The 18,686-nt window shown below is 33.1% G+C and overlaps 1 protein-coding gene across 2 annotated transcripts in view; it reads left to right on the top strand.

The window, feature by feature from the left end:
• The window catches only part of LOC140050195 (guanylate cyclase soluble subunit alpha-2-like), a 32,020-nt gene that overhangs the window by 3,053 nt on the left and 10,281 nt on the right, over nucleotides 1-18,686 (top strand). For both annotated transcript variants that reach the window (XM_072095280.1, XM_072095279.1), the window contains exons 2-6: nucleotides 8,491-8,558; nucleotides 9,852-9,949; nucleotides 11,381-11,553; nucleotides 12,040-12,561; nucleotides 16,914-17,399. In XM_072095280.1, coding sequence (XP_071951381.1) covers nucleotides 8,491-8,558; nucleotides 9,852-9,949; nucleotides 11,381-11,553; nucleotides 12,040-12,561; nucleotides 16,914-17,399 — 1,347 coding nt within the window. The remainder of the gene's footprint in view (nucleotides 1-8,490; nucleotides 8,559-9,851; nucleotides 9,950-11,380; nucleotides 11,554-12,039; nucleotides 12,562-16,913; nucleotides 17,400-18,686) is intronic.

Below are 18,686 nucleotides of genomic sequence, written 5' to 3'. Positions count from 1 at the left end.
ATAAGTAATTATTAGAAATTCATATGCTTTACATTGGATGTAAAGTCACTCGAACATCATCCTGTATGTTACCGCTTTCGGGCGCTAGTCCTGTAAACCATAACCTATGGTCGTATTAAATACAAACAATGCGACAGAAGGTTAATTGTGTCTTTGTTCAACTTTATTCTCACCTCTTGTTATATAATGATGTCAAAAGTATGCTTGTTTCAGATTTTCCTTTGCATCAATCTATCATAACAGTAAGTTTAACTTGCTAAATCATGCCATAAATTATCCAAAAATGGTACTTTTTGCCCGAGTGGGTACTTTTGTAAGATCACATTGCCCAAGTGTGTTAGATTTATACTGCCCATGTGTTTAATTACAACTAACGAGACACATCCCCGTGTGAAAAGATGCTGAGCTTCAGGTATTGAAGTAATAATTATTAAATCGAAGATAATTTATTAGATATCCTGAGAGATGATTCGTTTGTGAAATAAGAAGTGATAACAACGAGACAGAGAAATGTAGAAACTTAAATCATAGAAAAATGTGTTTTTCATGAAAAAATAGTAGCAGTCAGATGTATTAAACCACCCGATTTTGCAGCTGTCATTAGGTAGATCTTAACTGACTATTGACAGTCATCTAGATACGAGTCTGTATCTGTTATTAGGTAAATCTTAACTGACTATTGACAGTCATCTATACCAGTCTGCAGCTGTCAATAGGTAGATCTTACCTGACTAATGACAGTCATCTAGATACTAGTCTACAGCTGTCATAAGGTAGATCTTAACTGACTATTGAGAGTCATCTAGATACTAGTCTACAGCTGTCATAAGGTAGATCTTAACTGACTATTGAGAGTCATCTAGATACTAGTCTACAGCTGTCATAAGGTAGAACTTAACTGACTATTGAGAGTCATCTAGATACTAATCTACAGCTGTCATAAGGTAGATCTTAACTGACTATTGAGAGTCATCTAGATACTAGTCTACAGCTGTCATAAGGTAGAACTTAACTGACTATTGAGAGTCATCTAGATACGAGTCTGCAGCTGTCATTAGGTATATCTTACCTGACTATTGACAGTCATCTAGATACTAGTCTACAGCTGTCATAAGGTAGATCTTAACTGACTATTGAGAGTCATCTAGATACGAGTCTACAGCTGTCATTAGGTAGAACTTAACTGACTATTGAGAGTCATCTAGATACGAGTCTGCAGCTGTCATTAGGTAGAACTTAACTGACTATTGAGAGTCATCTAGATACGAGTCTGCAGCTGTCATTAGGTAGATCTTAACTGACTATTGACAGTCATCTAGATACGAGTCTGCATCTGTCATTAGGTAAATCTTAACTGACTATTGACAGTCATATAATATACCAGTCTGCAGCTGTCAATAGGTAGATCTTAACTGACTATTGACAGTCATCTACATACGAGTCTACAGCTGTCATTAGGTAGATCTTAACTGACTATTGACAGTCATCTAGATACCAGTCTGCAGCTGTCATTAGGTATATCTTACCTGACTATTGACAGTCATCTAGATACTAGTCTACAGCTGTCATTAGGTAGATCTTAACTGACTATTGAAAGTCATCTAGATACGAGTCTACAGCTGTCATTAGGTAGATCTTAACTGACTATTGACTGTCATCTAGATACGAGTCTGAATCTGTCATTAGGTAGATCTTAACTGACTATTGACAGTCATCTAGATACCAGTCTGCAGCTGTCATTAGGTATATCTTACCTGACTATTGACAGTCATCTAGATACTAGTCTACAGCTGTTATTAGGTAGATCTTAACTGACTATTGAGAGTCATCTAGATACGAGTCTACATCTGTCATTAGGTAGAACTTAACTGACTATTGAGAGTCATCTAGATACGAGTCTACAGCTGTCATTAGGTAGATCTTAACTGACTATTGAGAGTCATCTAGATACGAGTCTGAAACTGTCATTAGTTAGAACTTAACTGACTATTGCCAGTCATCTAGATACGAGTTTGCAGCTGTCATTAGGTAAATTTTAACTGACTGTTGACAGTCATCTAGATACGAGTTTGCAGCTGTCATTAGGTAGATCTTAACGGACTATTGAGAGTCATTTATATACGTGTCTACCTAATGAAAGCTGTAAATCGGGTGTATAAGCATATATCTATGGAGAAGGAAAAGAAAGAAGAATATTTATTACAAAATGTTGTACAAAGAAATTTGAAATATCGGTTTAAATATGTTTAAGGTATTTTAAGAAATAAATATTCTGAAAGAAAACATAATAAACCAAATGTAGTAAGTTTTCTAAAAGATAACTTATTGAACCTCATTGAAGTTCAAATCCTGAGCTGAGAAGAGTGTCAAGACCAGTCTTTTAGGATTGTCTTTTCCTTACATGGGAACAGCCATGCGATGACACAACAACGAAAGAAGAACTTAGGTTAAGAATTACAATTATTTGAAAGATCATACTACACAACACCACAACAACGGAAACAGAATATTATGTAATCAGGTTATTATATAAATAGTTAAATTAGAGATCACTTAGTTTTGCCAAAAGACCTACCGATAGTCAAGCATCTTAAATGCAAATCAAGCTTTTGTCTTATTCAATGGATTAACATCTAATAAATAAATAAATAATATATTTATACAGGATAAAACAATCAGATAACAGTGTATCTGTTTTACATTGTGGTCCTGTCAACATCTATATAAAAAAAGAACAAAATGTCAGATAATATTATGAAGATCTGCATCTCATTATAAGTCATGTAACTCGATCTTTACTACTGAATCTATTTCAAGTTTTATCGGCATTCGTGCAAATACAGAAATGCTTGTGTTATAATCATGGCCTTTGTTTCAGATTAGATTTGTAAGGGCGTGTGGCGCGGTGTCCAATGGCGCATTGCTTGTATCCTTAGGCAAGATACTTCACTCATTTCACTTCTCTCCACCCATGTGTATAAATGGAAACCCGCTTTGCTACATTATGGGAGTATGTTTGCATACGTGTTTGATCAGGAAAATATTACTGGGGTAATAATGTTCAGCTCTAAGAGGTTTCACACCATTAGTCGCTATATAAATCCAGGATATTATTATTATTTTAGAAAGAGTTGCATTGAAATGCCAAGCTCTTGAGGACAATTTGGATCGGTAGACCTGAAGATTAGGATTTCCAGGTCATCATTATCTATCAATTACTTTAAACAAACCAGTATTTAAGAACTCTAGATAACAATCAAAATGAATAACTCAATGTCGAAATCTTAGCACGGTATCTATGGCTTAACATGTGTTTCACATGTGATATTGTATCAATAAGATTTGTCTATTCTATGACACACATACAGTACCGAGAATCGACAGGGCTGATGGGAAGTCTAAAATCAACTTGTAGGCCTACATTATACTTATTTTAATTAGGATTAAACTGACATAATTAAACATTAGCATATGATATTTAGAGGGAACATATAATCAGAGAAAAGTGAAATTTCACTGATATAATATTGTATACTGTGCGTACGAAGACCGGTTTTCATTGTGATATCACAAAGTAAAATCTGTCGCATTATGATGAAAGTTGTCGCACTGACGACTAGACGAAATAAATAAAATCCGTAGAAATATTTTGTTTTAAAATCAATTTAAGTATAAGTATCATGTAAAATTAACGTCGCTAGAAAATATTTTTGAATATTTCAATCACATAAATAAAAAGGTGTGGTTCATATCATCTAAACTTTGATAGAGGTCTAAATCCCGCTTTATTCGCGCGTACCGAAAGCGATTACTACTGCGCATGCGTATTAATATGTTTACCTTCTTTCTGTGATACGTACAACAAATCCGTAACCAATCAGCTCTCATGAATGTTGGATTCGCGTAAATATATTGGCTAATGGAACATAGGCTTTAGTAATAAAACAATCTAAGAATAGATTGTCAAAATTGCAATTTCATCCTCAAATGCATTATTTTAATCATTTGTTTCATTTTATGTCATTTATGAAAGGAAATGCTGATAAAAATTAATAGAAAAGGTGTTACAGCGAGTTCAGTCGTATTAAAACTCTATCCTGAACTTTCGATTTATTTGTAATCATTTTTGAATGACATGAAACATATAACTTTTAAGAGGACGGTGTCCAATCAACATTCATAATCAACCGGTCATTCGGTCGACAGTCAGTCTGTCTGTTAATCATGGTTTGATGAAAAAATCATATAAAAATTATTCAAAGAATTTCTATTTCAACAATTTTGAAATCTGGGCAGTACTGTAGTTCTCACTTTCCAGATTTATTTTATGTGCATACAGATCACGTAAATTGTACCTATCTAATGTTCATGGTATCTTGTGGCCCGTATATAAGCCACACTAAATAACATCTCTCATAGGAGAGAACTGAATTAACTTTTAGCAAAAACTAAATCAGTTTGGTTGATGGAAATATCAAAGTTAAAAATCTCCGTGGTTTCTTGGTTTTTTTGTTTTTGTTTTTTTATATTGTAATGGTAATTAGTCAAGCCATATAATATTTGTTCTTCGACCGATTCTTTTGATATTTTTTTAAGTTAATTACATTATAATCGATTCCATTATTCATCATGTTTTTAATATTATTTTTTCATTTTATTAAATTTTTCATTTAAAGAGCTGAATATTCATCAATATATATTGTTCACGAAAGATAATTGAATTAACTTTAGATACAAAGTTCTTCTCAACCATTGACAATTTATTTTAAATAATGGAATGAGAATTAGTAACCTCAGTGAGGGGTACGTACGAGTAAATTATAACAGAGATTCCAAGTCAGACATTTTGCAATAGTTATTTCTAATGCTGATGACAGATATATGATTTTTTGACTGCAGATTTTAACTGTAATTCTTCTGTCACCGTTGAATGATGAAGAGAATGATAATTGATATCGTGAGGCGAAGTGTCCATCATTAATCATTGTTATAGATGTCAAATTAATGATGCAGATATCCAGATAGCTAAATGTTCACTAACACTTATTCGTAATTAATAGTTGTGATGCGTTGCCGACAATTTCTGATAATCGGAATATCTCGGCTAAAGCCTTTATCTACACTATCAAACTTTATGTGACAAAAAAATGTGATATGCCCATATATGAACAATAATATATGATGTCATAACACAATACCATATTTTACCATAACACTACCATATTTTGGCACATCACACTTTTTTTGTCAAACTAATTTGTACATGTACCCTTGATAGATTCATTGAGTCGCCTTACGAGTCCAAACCCCCTAAAATGTGGACTCGCAACTACCGTAAATCTGCGGTAGATTAAGCGTGACGTAAATATTTCACAACCGCGTAAAAGACAGCAATATACGCGCATCATTGGCAATCATCACGTCGTCAAAATACCAAAGAACAATGCCATGCAGGTATATTTATCGTGGCATATAAATCAAAGCAAACTAGGCAGTTAATAGCTAGCTAGGAGATGGAAACACGTCTGTCATTCGAAAGGATGATGACAGCCTAGCTAGAAATAAAACATCGCCCAAGAGTACGATAAATCTCATAGAAGAAAACACAATAATATTTTGGTAACTCCTCGCTAGCGCAAGGCCAATAAATCAGTAGCCGATGGGCCTATTATTACGTCATACTCGGGATCTGACGCTGATAGGCAATCCGTTATATACGCGTTTTTCGCCAGATCAGATACTGTTGGGCCTACATATTAAATGCAGCCACATGATAAAAGACATACTCGAGATCTGACGCTGATAGGCAATCCGTTATAAACGCGTTTTCCGCCAAATGATACTGTTGGGCCTACATTGTCAAATGCAGCCACATGATAAAAGACATATCATTATAATGATCATGATTCAGCTGGATGGACCACTCTCAATACAATAAATAAACTATGTAGAATAAACGCGTTTCCGTCAGAAGCTGGTGGGCTTAATACCATACATGTGAGGTGATGAGAGAACTATCGTTATAAACGCGTTTCCATTTCAGAAAAGCTGGTAGGCTTAATGCCATACCGTCAGATGTCATGAGAGACGTATCGTTACAAACGAGTTTTAATTCAAAAATGCTGGTAGGCCTTATACCATAGCGCCAGATGTCATGAAAGACAACATATAGTTACAAACGCGTTTTGTCTTTCATCATCCTACGTTTTGTAATGCCAGATCAAGCTGTACATTATGTTTATGCAACAAACACATACACAAATTTACTATCGTAACGCATTAGCTATTTTAATTGTAACATGTTTTATTGCCGCATCCAATCCCATAATTGTATATACAGTTACAAACTAAAACGTTTCTTATATATTTAAATGACTGTTCATAAAGCCAACAGCTCGGTGTATAAATATACGAATGCATTCCAAAGACGACAAACTTGTGACAAGTTATTTTCCATCAAAACGAATCTTGATTAAAGCGCGAAAAGTAGGCTACAAAGACCAACATTCATAGAAGTTGAACGTTAGGCCTATAAAGTAAAGCGAATTTGCTCATGTCAAGTTATCAAAGCAACTTATTTAATTTAATGGGAACCTCGGTCCCCGCAATGATCTGGTTTCATTCCAACGGTTTATGGAGTGCATTTGTCGTCATAATTGTTCAGAATTACAATATGGTGGATGCTCATGACATAAACCAAACAAAAACAAGGGGATTATTCCAAGGGTGGTACTCGGTACAAACTTAGCTGCTGTGTGAGTTGATGAGAACCTCGGTCCCCGCAAGGATCTGGTTTCATGAAACAAAATTATTCCAAGGATGGTTCTCGGCATAATTTTATCTGCTGGGTAAGTTGGAAAAAAACTAAATATCAGAAAATACAGTCATACAAAATGTTGAAGAGATTCCCAAGCTTAATAAATTATGTTTATAAACAACGTTGTTGTAAAATAAATAAATATATTGTTATTATATTATTAGGTAATTCACACAGAGATGGCATGTATAACATTAGTATTGATAAACATGTTTCCATAGGTCTCAATGACTAAGATTAAAAGTACAACGCAACTGTACTATTACAATCCCAGTTTATTTGTTTTTAATTTCGAGAACCTGTTGAAAAGACATTTTTATTCGCTCTTATAAATTCCTATACTCTTTATAAATGTTCATATGGTTCGATGCTGGTGTTTGCAAGATCACTAGGTCAATATGTTCACAGTTTGACGAACAGTATTAACTTACGGTCCCTGAAGATGAAAATGCAAACACGAGGATCACCTGTTGAATTGCGAAGTGCAAACAATTTTAAGCATCAATAAGTGTTGGGTAAATTGCTTGACTCCCAGGTCACCGTGAAATAAGATGTCGTTGGTGTTATTCTATAATACATGGTTGGGGCGTAGCAAGTTTATGAGTATCTCCTCATTGACCATTACATTGTATTGATCATTAATATTATTAATACATCAGTACATTGCGTCTGCGCTCATCGCTGTTGCTAGTGTGTAGTTAGTAGTAGCAATGGCATAGCCTACCCAACCCTCTATTTGCTGATTGGGGGTTTTCTATGAAACGTTACTGTAAAATCAACAGTTATAGGCCTACTTATGTTATGATAGTTGATACATTTGAGATAGGCTATACATTAGCATGGAATATTAATAATGATTAGTTTGAAAAAGTGCAGAATTAACTAAATGGCCCATCTTCAAAAAGTAGGCCTAAAAAACACGCCGATTTCACTGTTTGTAATCTAAAACCTAAAAGATACGGTTGACAATACACTTGACCTTTAAGTATGAATATTTTACTGAATTCGTTTTATGAGAATCGCCAAAGGATTGCTCTCTGGTGGTAAAAGGGGACATGTTATTCGGGGTGTTGTGAATTTCCCAGAACTCAAACTACATTATCCACGACCTTTAACCCGCCTGCCTTGGTCACGTCAGAATTCATAGTTTCATGTCTGGGCTACCCATAATTTGTCGTCTAAATGTCAATAACAAAAAGGCACAGATTAACATAGCACCGGGGTAACACTTTTCTACCCTCAAGTATGCACTGTTTACAAGATTAAGTTCGCACGCGCCAAAAAGTCGTTTTAAATTGAAGACTATTAAATAGTATAGTTAAATATATGATAGTTTATCATGAGGATCGATTATTTAAACACTGGCCGTCAATATTATTCAATTCTTATCTTGACCAAACACTTTAAACTGTTTCAGCATTATATCGGACCTATCAATCAATACAACACTCCTCCTACATCCATGTTCTTTTCTCCATTGTCAATCAAAAACCCACAATTCTTTTCAGTCCACTAGTGTGAACTAGACCTTAAAAAGCATGACGTCAGTAAAAATCAACACCATGTCAATCAATCAATAAAATATACAATCTAAATCAAAATTTAATTATTTTTGCAGATTTATTATATATATTTTAACATGTGTATTAAAATACTTTTGTTTATATCTGTAGAATGAGTTTATGATCGATGTTCTTCGTCGAGTGTATACGGGCTATCATCATCCAATTCCCGAACTATGGTGAGTATTTTCTCATAAATTTGGAAAGACCCATTCCGTTTGAAATTAAATACCAAATCAAATACGCGTCAACCATACTTTTAAAAGTATTTCTGACGCGTTGTATGACGCGAACTCGTCATAAATTCAGAAAATGTATAATATCAGAGCATTAAACCATATATTGTTTTACACCAAGAAATATAGACATAAACACGAACATTGTTAATTGCCAGGAGGCATTTGCCGTTTCGAACATCGCGTCGCACTTTCTAAATAAACAACACTTTGCGTTACACCGTTGACTTTTTGTCATTGCAGCTTTGGCCCACGGCTACTCATAAATATCATCAACATTTCTCACTTTGATAAAATATTGTTTTTGTAGCTAAGTCAACAAAACTCTATGTTCAGATCGCCAACTATTGCAAGATATTCCATAAGTCATATCTGACAATTAATTAATCCTGATGTTTTGGGATGTTTTCAAATTGATTTAGGACATTGGATTTCAACGAATGTTGATTTGAACGATGCTCCCATTCCGGGTATAAACACCTGACATAAAAACGAATTGAATATTATTATTAAACCGTTACTACGTTCATACCCATAAGCTTACTTCCAAATAGGACGCAGCACATACTTTGACCAATCCCGACGCGATGGATCATCCAACTGCCGCGTGTGATTGGTCAACTCGCTTGCGCTGCGCGTCGTATTGTAGAAACGTAGATTAAAATACATATTAAACCATATACCCATTGAATTCAAAGATCAAGATATTATGGCCATTTCAAGAAGTTGTCTTCTTTTTAAATGGACAGTATTCCAATGGAACAAGTTGTCGAGCAAAGAACTGTTTTAGAAACGGTTCATCATCTGTCAAAATAAATCCAGTGATGTCATCGCATGCACTATCGTGCTATAAATAGATCATAATAGGCCGATGAGAAAGTAGAATTTACATAGTACCGTTTACCAGCGAAAGATTCTCTGTACATTTACTCATAAGCCCACTAATCTGCATCATAACACAGCATAGATACCAATATATTTTTATCGAATCTCCTCGGGTTCAAACCCCATTGGTGTCTTCACCTTAAGCTACAAATTGTTATTAAGGCGATTAAGTTTTATTTGCCTTTCCCTTGTATTTATATCATTTGATTATAATTACAATGTTATTTTAGACAGTTAAAGGTTCGATCACACTTATATACACACCTTCACATATCAAGTGGCATTTAAGTGTATTCGATTACATCTTAACCTGCCAAATTTAATTTTCAAAACTTTCAATCTATTCTACAGTCTTCACATGAATAACGTTAGTATAGACGGCGATGCGTATAGAATGTTCTGTGAAGATGAATTTAGACGATTACTAAATGCTGCCTCTGTAACTCTTGGTAAGTATGTATAGCCAGCCTATTGGTAATTAAATAATGAATTTGATTTCTTACGGAACCGTATATTATTTCTACCATGCATACGCTTGGTTCCAAATAGGACGCAACGTAAGGACATAACAAGTCGATTGTCCAATAATCACAAAGCGAAAAATTGTCCAAACTCTCGCTTGTGATTGGTCAAACTAATTGCTTTCCGCGTACGTCCTTGCATTGCGCGTACGTCCTTGTGTTATGCCATAGTGGAAACCAGCCATTGCTGATCTATAATTTGCCCCAATTTAATGTTTCTTTTAATGAAGTGTAAAATGTAATATCGTTGAGAGCGGAATAAAACTTGTCAACACTGCAACAATTTAATCTGGTATAGTACGCCGATGAGATTAAAACCAAACACAAACGGACAGAATGCGAGCAATCAACATTGTAACTCATCACAATCTTTAATCATTGAAATCAGTAGAGAATGGTCTTATTGAGATATGGTTACTTGAACTGCAAAGGTGACAGTGTGCCGTCATTAATTAAGACTTGATACAATCAATTTGACAAATAATTACATGTATCTTAATGAAAACGCGACACGCTATTTTCAATTAATAATCACGTGACAGAACCTTATTAGGTTTGGTTACTTTCGTGCGGAAGTCAATGAATAGAATAGATGAAGAATACTAATGGTGATACATTCATTAATTACGGTATATGTTTAAAGCGTACTGGTAGATGTCAGTAATTAAGTAGTGCATGTTTAATTTTGAAAGGAACTGTATTTTAATTTACAGACTGATCATTTAATCAACTTGATTGAATTGGTAATACTTCAACTTATCAAGCCAACCGGCCTATTTTTAGATTGCGAGATTTAAACTCGATTCTTTTTAAAATCGTGTGTTCATTTTGTAGGCATACTTTTCGCGCCGGTCCTTTAGGCAGTTATATCCAAGAGAACGGAATCATTAGGAAACAGTACTAGCTTTTTGTTTATTACGGCTAAACAAAATGGATATTTGGAAACTCGGACTGAGCATGCTCAATCAAATCAAAACAACATCATTTAATGAAGAATCAATTAAACTGTTACGTCAAAAAGTCGAGCGGCAAGAAATATTTCTTGTCTATTTTTAAAACTTTTAATTAATTTGTTAATCTTCAAGCGATTATGACGATGCTAACGCTGTACAGAGACATCCTATTAAGTAATACAATGTTATAACATTATCATTTATTCATATTTATTACATTATTTTTATTATTATTATTATACATTTATACACAAAACATGATATGTATTTATATTACGGTATTATAAGTAATAAAATGGTGCGAGGAAAAGCAAAAAACATACAGAAATTGTAAAATTTAAAATTTCTTCTTTTCTTCTTCAAAAAAGATAAACCAGCATTAACAATCTTTATCTCTATTCCACAGGTGTTGAGTACCCTGTTTTAATTGAGCGTTTTGGAGAAGAATTTTTTTGTCTGTGTTTTGAAAAACACCGCCGCGACTTAGGTACAATCGGAGGAACTTTGTTCGATTTTTACAGTAATTTAGATGGACTGCAGCAATACGTAAAAGAGTGTGGAAACATTAGACAAGAAAAAGTAAGTATAATAAATGTCTTTACTTATTTTTACGACACCCTAATTTAGTGGTTATTTATTGATATCTAGATTCTTCCTTTCATACTTATCAATCACTAGAAATAACTACAAATACATATCATGTATCTTTTTTTTTAAACGGCTTTCGACAATTTCACCATCCTTTCAAACATTTCCTCAAATCGCAGATAAAAAAAATACAATTTATTAATTTTAAATCCAAATTACTATTTATTAAAATTATTATATTATTATTATTATATAAATTATTATTATTAAATTACTGAAAATATTACAATGCTGTGGGTATCAGTGGCTGGATCTCAATGGAGAACATAAAATAAGCAAAAAGTTAAATCAAAACGTAAAAACTAAAGTAAAACAGCCAGAAAAATTAACAGAGCTTTCGGGCAACACTAGCCCTTCATCAGTGCAAGTGAGAGTACTTGGACAAAATGTAATAATGTTTTCCCTTTATTCATTCAGTTATCGTATTTTCGATGTTCACGTCAGCCGGATTCGTTACGTTTATACTTTTATTCGGACAGCGAACTTCTACGAGATAGTATGGTGGGCCAGCTAAAAATGATTTCTTATCTACTTTTCAATACATATGTCGACGTAACAAGAACGAACTCAGAAAATGGCTCTCCTGGCATTTACTCTATCCATCCGTTATCCGATCACAAATCGATCGATCTCATTGGAGGAAAGCACAACCTCTCAACCGCTAGTGGAGAATCCAGAGTGAAAATACCGACCTTCTGTAAATCGTTTCCGTTTCATGTTGTTTTTGACCGGAGTTTAACTATTATACAAGCCGGACACTCTGTTCTAAGATTTTTAACGCAAGGAAGTGAAACAAAAAATTTGAACATGAGTGAATGTGTGACCTTTCTACAACCAGCTCTTGACCCGGTTAATTTTAACTCGATCATCGCACATATAAACTTTCCGTATCTTTTAAGAACACGACCCAGTACAAAAGGAAATCAAGAATCTTCGGAGGTAAGTCAAATATTATCTTCTTATCATTATTATATACGTCATGATACTTTCACAATTTGGATGATTAAATGTATGAATATTTATTATGTTATTATAGTTTTGAAACACTGTGGTGTCATATTTCACAGACATGACATTAATAAAGCATGAACTAGTTACCGTTTTACTTCTTACGCATGCGCAGAAATACAAGTTTACTCTAACTCGTAACAAAACACTGTAACAGGATTAAATTTAAAACACGCGTCGGCAAAGCTTAACTCGACATCGTTTTGTTTTGTCGAAAAAGTCACAGGGTTGATTGGGCATCACTGTGATACTCGCTACCCCATTAACATTTTGTAACTTATATGTATTACATAATTACTCCATAATAGATCATATTGGATTTCAGTAATTAGATCACGTGGCATCTTATTCTGTCAATGATATTTTTTCATTACAAAGGTAAATATAAATATCGGTGTATTGAATTAGACTTAAAATTGAATTATGATTGTTTTATCAGCATAAAACTAAAGAAATCACACTAGAAAACTATCGACAAAATAACCAACTTCTGACAACGGTTTGAATTAAAGATGCTAGAGTCCAGGGAATCTTTAGCCTCTTTTTTTAGGAGTCAGGTTTGATACATCTAAGCTTGCTCTCCACTAGGACATCGCACAAATAATTTGACCAATCAAAAGCGACAGTTCGGATGATCCATTGCTTTTGATTTCGCTATATGTACGTTTTTTATTACCTTTGCACCTCAACATTTCACATTTGTGCGCATGTCGATTTAATAGTAATACACGAAACATGCCAACATGAACACATTAAGCCCAAAGGTCGATGTCTATTGACAATTTTTACTATTAAAATCGAACGAATTTTCCTCATGACTTTTATTTCAACAACTACACAAATTAAACAGGCAGTTATTGGAAATATGACGTCACATTACTACAAAATAACCCTATTATTACTAAATATGGTCATGTCATAGGATGTTTAAAAAAAATATAAAAGGTTTAAATCTATAATACATATAGGCGAGGAATATTGCATTACCAACCCCGAGCAATTCGTTTGACACTTTTAACATTTTCAACATCTGAATAAAAATGGAAATCGTTTTCGCAGTAGTTTCAATATAACCATACTAGTAAATCAAATTTAGTCCAGACATGCGCAGCAGGGATATATAACAATTCAAGTTCTAAAATTCTAAATACTTAAGCACTTTATTAGTTACATTAGAAAATAGTGTTTTAAATGAATGCTTTGTAGTAGATCTTATGCTCATGCGCAGTAACTACGGATGACAAGCATGACATGGCTGTTGATTTATGCATTTGCGTACAGTACTTAACGTGCTTCAAATCCAACATCACGATTAATTTGTTTGTTGTCCGATTTTCCTATCAAATTCAGTCTTTATCTTAGACTGGGTTTAGTCGCTTGTCACGATCAGAAAGTTAAATTATTAACAATTCAAATGCGTTCATTCATCCATTTTGAATTAGTAATAGAACCCACTCTAGCAAAACAATTCACATAAATGTGACAACAAGAAATAGTGTTTATATTTCGTTTACTCCAATTTCCGTTAAAATGTAAAACTACGTCGTAAGCCGTTTGCTACGTCGAAATTACTTCGTTGGCGCCAAATTGTTGGATATATTTTTAGCTTTTTAGTGAGTATTCTGATGACGAAATTATAGAGATTAGGATGGAATTACAAAAGCAAGAAACAAATTGCTATTTAAAGACGAATATGTTAGGAGTGCTATTTTGAGTATAATTTTGAATTTTTTAATTCTTTAGGGGCAGATTAGTTTTTGTTCCTTATTGTATCCAGGATTAAGTCCAATTGCGCATGTCACTTCTTCAAAACTACATCCATTCATCATTTCATCATTTATGCAATATGCCAGAAAAAGATGAAAAATGAGATTACAAACAATGCACATTAGAAATTTAAATGACGTTAACATGGTATAAACTTCAATTAAATTGAACATTAACTAATTAATTAGGATTTTAAAATACATTTAAAATATATGCATTAGTAACATGTTTCTTAAAACAAACCAGAAAGAGTAAAATGATTATATTGAATATTTATTCTCGAGTCATGAAATTTGAGTTATAAACATCAGAGTATGTGGCAGGATGAAACAAATGTGTGATACAATCGAAACATTACCATGGAAATCAATATTGTAAAGTTGCTGTACATACCGAATGAAATTAACATGAACTTGTATGCACTCGTGTGTAAATAAGTTGAAATGACAGTAAACTTATTTGGACAGACACATGAATAGAGTTCAGCATGGTTTTGGGAATTCAGAACAAGATTGACAATTTAACTAAAAATAAAAAGAAAGAAAAAAAAAAGAAAAGAACTGAAGAAAGATAAAACTAAGAGCACTATGTTGTTAGAGAAGGAAAACTTGTTTTTTGTAGAACTATACAGAACAAGATTGACAATTTGACTAAAATAAAAAGAAAGAAAAAAAAATAAATAAAATAAAAGGAAATAAAAAAAAAAGAAAAGGAGATAAAGAAAAAGAGAAGAAGGTAAGGAAAAAGAATGAGAAAGAAAGCAAGAAACAAAAAAAAAGAAAAAAAAAGAAAGAGAAAGAAAGAAAAGAAAGAGAAAGAAAAAAAGGGGAAAGAAAGAAAGAGAAGGAAAGAAAGAGAAAAAAAAGAAAGAGAAAAAAAAAAGAAAGAGAAAAAAAAGAAAGAAAAAGAAAAAGAAAGAGAAAGAGAAAGAAAGAGAAAAAAAAAGAAAGAGAAAAAAAAGAAAGTGAAAGAAAAAGAAAAAAGAAAGAAAAAGAAAAAGAAAGAGAAAGAGAAAGAAAAAGAAAGAAAAAGAAAGAGAAAGAAAAGAAAAAGAAAGAAAAAAAAAGAAAGAAAAAGAAAAAAAGAAAGAAAAAGAAAGAGAAAGAAAAAAGAAAGAAAAAAAAGAAAGAAAAAAAAAGAAAGAAATTAACACTAAGAGCGCTATGTTGTTAGAAAAATGAATTTTCATAGAATAATACATTACATTTCTTTATGAAAGAATCGAAAACGTTAGGTTCAAAAGGCGAGGAGCACTGTGTTGTTAGAAAAATATTTTTTTGAAATATTTCTGTAAGGAAATCAGTCGATAACATTAGATAATATGCCTTCTTCCAGAATAGTTCGTAGTTAATTAGCGTCATTAAGCTATTAACTGATAGGTTATTGATTACAACATTAAGTATGAAGAGAAAGGGAATTGATTTAATAAGGAAATTGTTAGTGGGACAATAATTATCGCCTGCGGATAACTCTTCCTTAGAAAAAGTAAAATGCCCATCATCATTGGTAGCACATCATCAAGATCTTCCAAAATGCCTAAGGAGTTTAATATACTTTAATTATTAGAAATCTATTTTCATTTAATATTCTACCAAGACAATAATAAATGGTTATTTATATTCAATAAAGAGGAGATATAATGAATGGATCGCAAAGTTTACGAAGGTCAAGTAAGGGGAAATCCTTTTTTCATATCATATTGTCTGTAAGGCTAAAACATCTTTTTTAGACTTATTCATTTTTCCGTCATAATCGATATTCATTGCATCAACGGTAAATGGACTGTTTCACCTCACTCGCAATAGATGCATTTTTAAAAAGTACTGCAAGTTGTCATTTCATCTATGATCCATAGATCATGCGTCCGCTATGTACTATCCCACACAATCCACAGTCCTCCAATAATCGGCAAATGCTTTTAACTTAACACCATTTGTCAAATTCCATTGCAACAAATACAATTATATAACTTTAAGGGAAAAATCACTTTAATGATATTGCAAACTTTCCGAACGTCAGAAATCGATAGAAAAGCGATAGTTTATTTAGAAATATAATGACTACAAATTATTGAAGTCATTAAAGGCCTTTCAACGAAAGTGCGCGTAATAATTGAATGTATCGATCGAAATTTCACGATGTGTGAAATATGGTGCTTATTGATACAACTTTAAAAAAGTAAGATGATTACACAAAGATTCAATCGTCCCAAAATAATCTTTAAAAAATGAGGTCCGATAATGAAGTTATGCGCATCGCATAAGTAATACAGTACGTGGTGACGTGATTTACGCGGTTAACCCGGGAAGGATCAGGGTTGTTACTCATGAATCGATTGAGTGAGGTGCAGTAATACTTTTGTTATACGCTAAACAAATTAGTAAAATACCTGTCCCCACTATTCTATAATCTGCAATAGATGAATAAGATAGTGTAAAAATATAAATTTAGTCATGGCAAAAAAAAAGAGCACAGAATATGATTATAATCTATTTATATTATACATATTATTTCAGGCAACAGAAATCAAAGGGCAGATGATATTTCTATCACGAATGGATTGCGTATTATTTCTTGGATCACCGTGCGTAGCTAAATTAGAAGAACTAACCGGCCGGGGACTGTACCTAGCCGATATACCCATTCACGATGCAACCCGTGACGTCATCCTAATGGGCGAACAGACCAAGGCTCAAGATGGCCTAAAAAGACGAATGGACAAACTAAAAGATAAATTAGAACAGACGAGTAAAGCTTTAGACTCGGAAAGAAAGAAAAACGTTGATTTACTCGAGTCTATATTCCCGGCCGATGTTGCCAAGAAACTTTGGCGGGATGAACCAGTGGAAACTAAAACAATAGACTCTGTTACCATGCTTTTCTCTGATTTGGTTGGCTTTACAGCCATCTGCGCTACTGCCACGCCAATGATGGTAGTCAATATGCTCAACACACTATATACAGAATTCGATACGTTCTGTGAATTCCTCGATGTTTACAAAGTAAGTTACTTTTCCATTTGAATATTTTAAACATTTATGATTTAATGGCTTTACTCGCATTAATTTAGAAAAGTTAATCGACGATACTCAGTAATCGTAAAGGAATATAGAAAGTAAATACATATGACATACTTTATGAGTTACTTTATATGCGCAAATTGCGCAATAGCTGATCTTTTTGCACGTAAAATGTATACGTGCTGTTGCCAATCACGATACAGTTGTCTATATATATTTGTTGTTGGTCAATATAATATATTAAGACCCTGAATGTATTGATTGTTATTTAAAAAAATATAATTATATAAACCAAGTTAAGTAACAATTTTATAATTAAACATCTTTAAGCATTTTAATTTAAATTTACAGACAGCCAAATTATAGAGATTGATGTTGGTTGGCTACTCGAGTAGACATTGGCTTTAATAATTTATAATTATAACAATATGAATTATATTGTGAATAGTAAATATAGAGTTATTAAAACACTATTTCGTCGTTCGTGCTACAATATAATGCTCGCATGCAGACGTCCATAACCACTATCGTCGAGTTGTCACTAAGCTCTGTCTACATTATCAAACTTTATGATGTGCCCATATATGGACATAAAGTCATATACCATATTTGGGCACATCAATAATGCTCGCATGCAGACGTCCATAACCACTATCGTCGAGTTGTCACTAAGCTCTGTCTACATTATCAAACTTTATGATGTGCCCATATATGGACATGAAGTCATATACCATATTTGGGCACATCAATAATGCTCGCATGCAGACGTCCATAACCACTATCGTCGAGTTGTCACTAAGCTCTGTCTACATTATCAAACTGTATGTGACAACAAATATGATGTGCCCATATATGGACATGATGTCGTCATATACCATATTTGGGCACATCACACCTTTTTGTCAATTTGATGGTGTAGACAGAGTTTTAAGATGTGAGAACAGATTGTGTATCCATTTTTGGAACAGTCTTTAAAGTTATATTTTCCAACGTTGCTCAATGTAAATCTAGCTTCCTCACTTAAACCATGTACACAGTGCTACAGACAGATGACAGCGCAACGAACTGTAAATCCAAATAGTCGAGATACTTCACAAAAAGTCATTAAAGATCATTGTATTTAATATTTTTCTATCTTTATAATTCAGAAAAAACAAATTTGGATCTTCGGATTTTATTTTTTTTATGTATGCAAATCGCAAACTGCCATAACGATGTTATGGTTATAAAATATAAAATGACTGAATTAATAATCGTAATAAATTTTAC

Source organism: Antedon mediterranea, chromosome 5, assembly GCF_964355755.1.
Source record: "Antedon mediterranea chromosome 5, ecAntMedi1.1, whole genome shotgun sequence".
NCBI classification, from domain to species: Eukaryota; Metazoa; Echinodermata; class Crinoidea; order Comatulida; family Antedonidae; genus Antedon; species Antedon mediterranea.
Note: the sequence above shows the minus strand (reverse complement) of the source record. Positions and strands in the feature narration are given on the sequence as shown.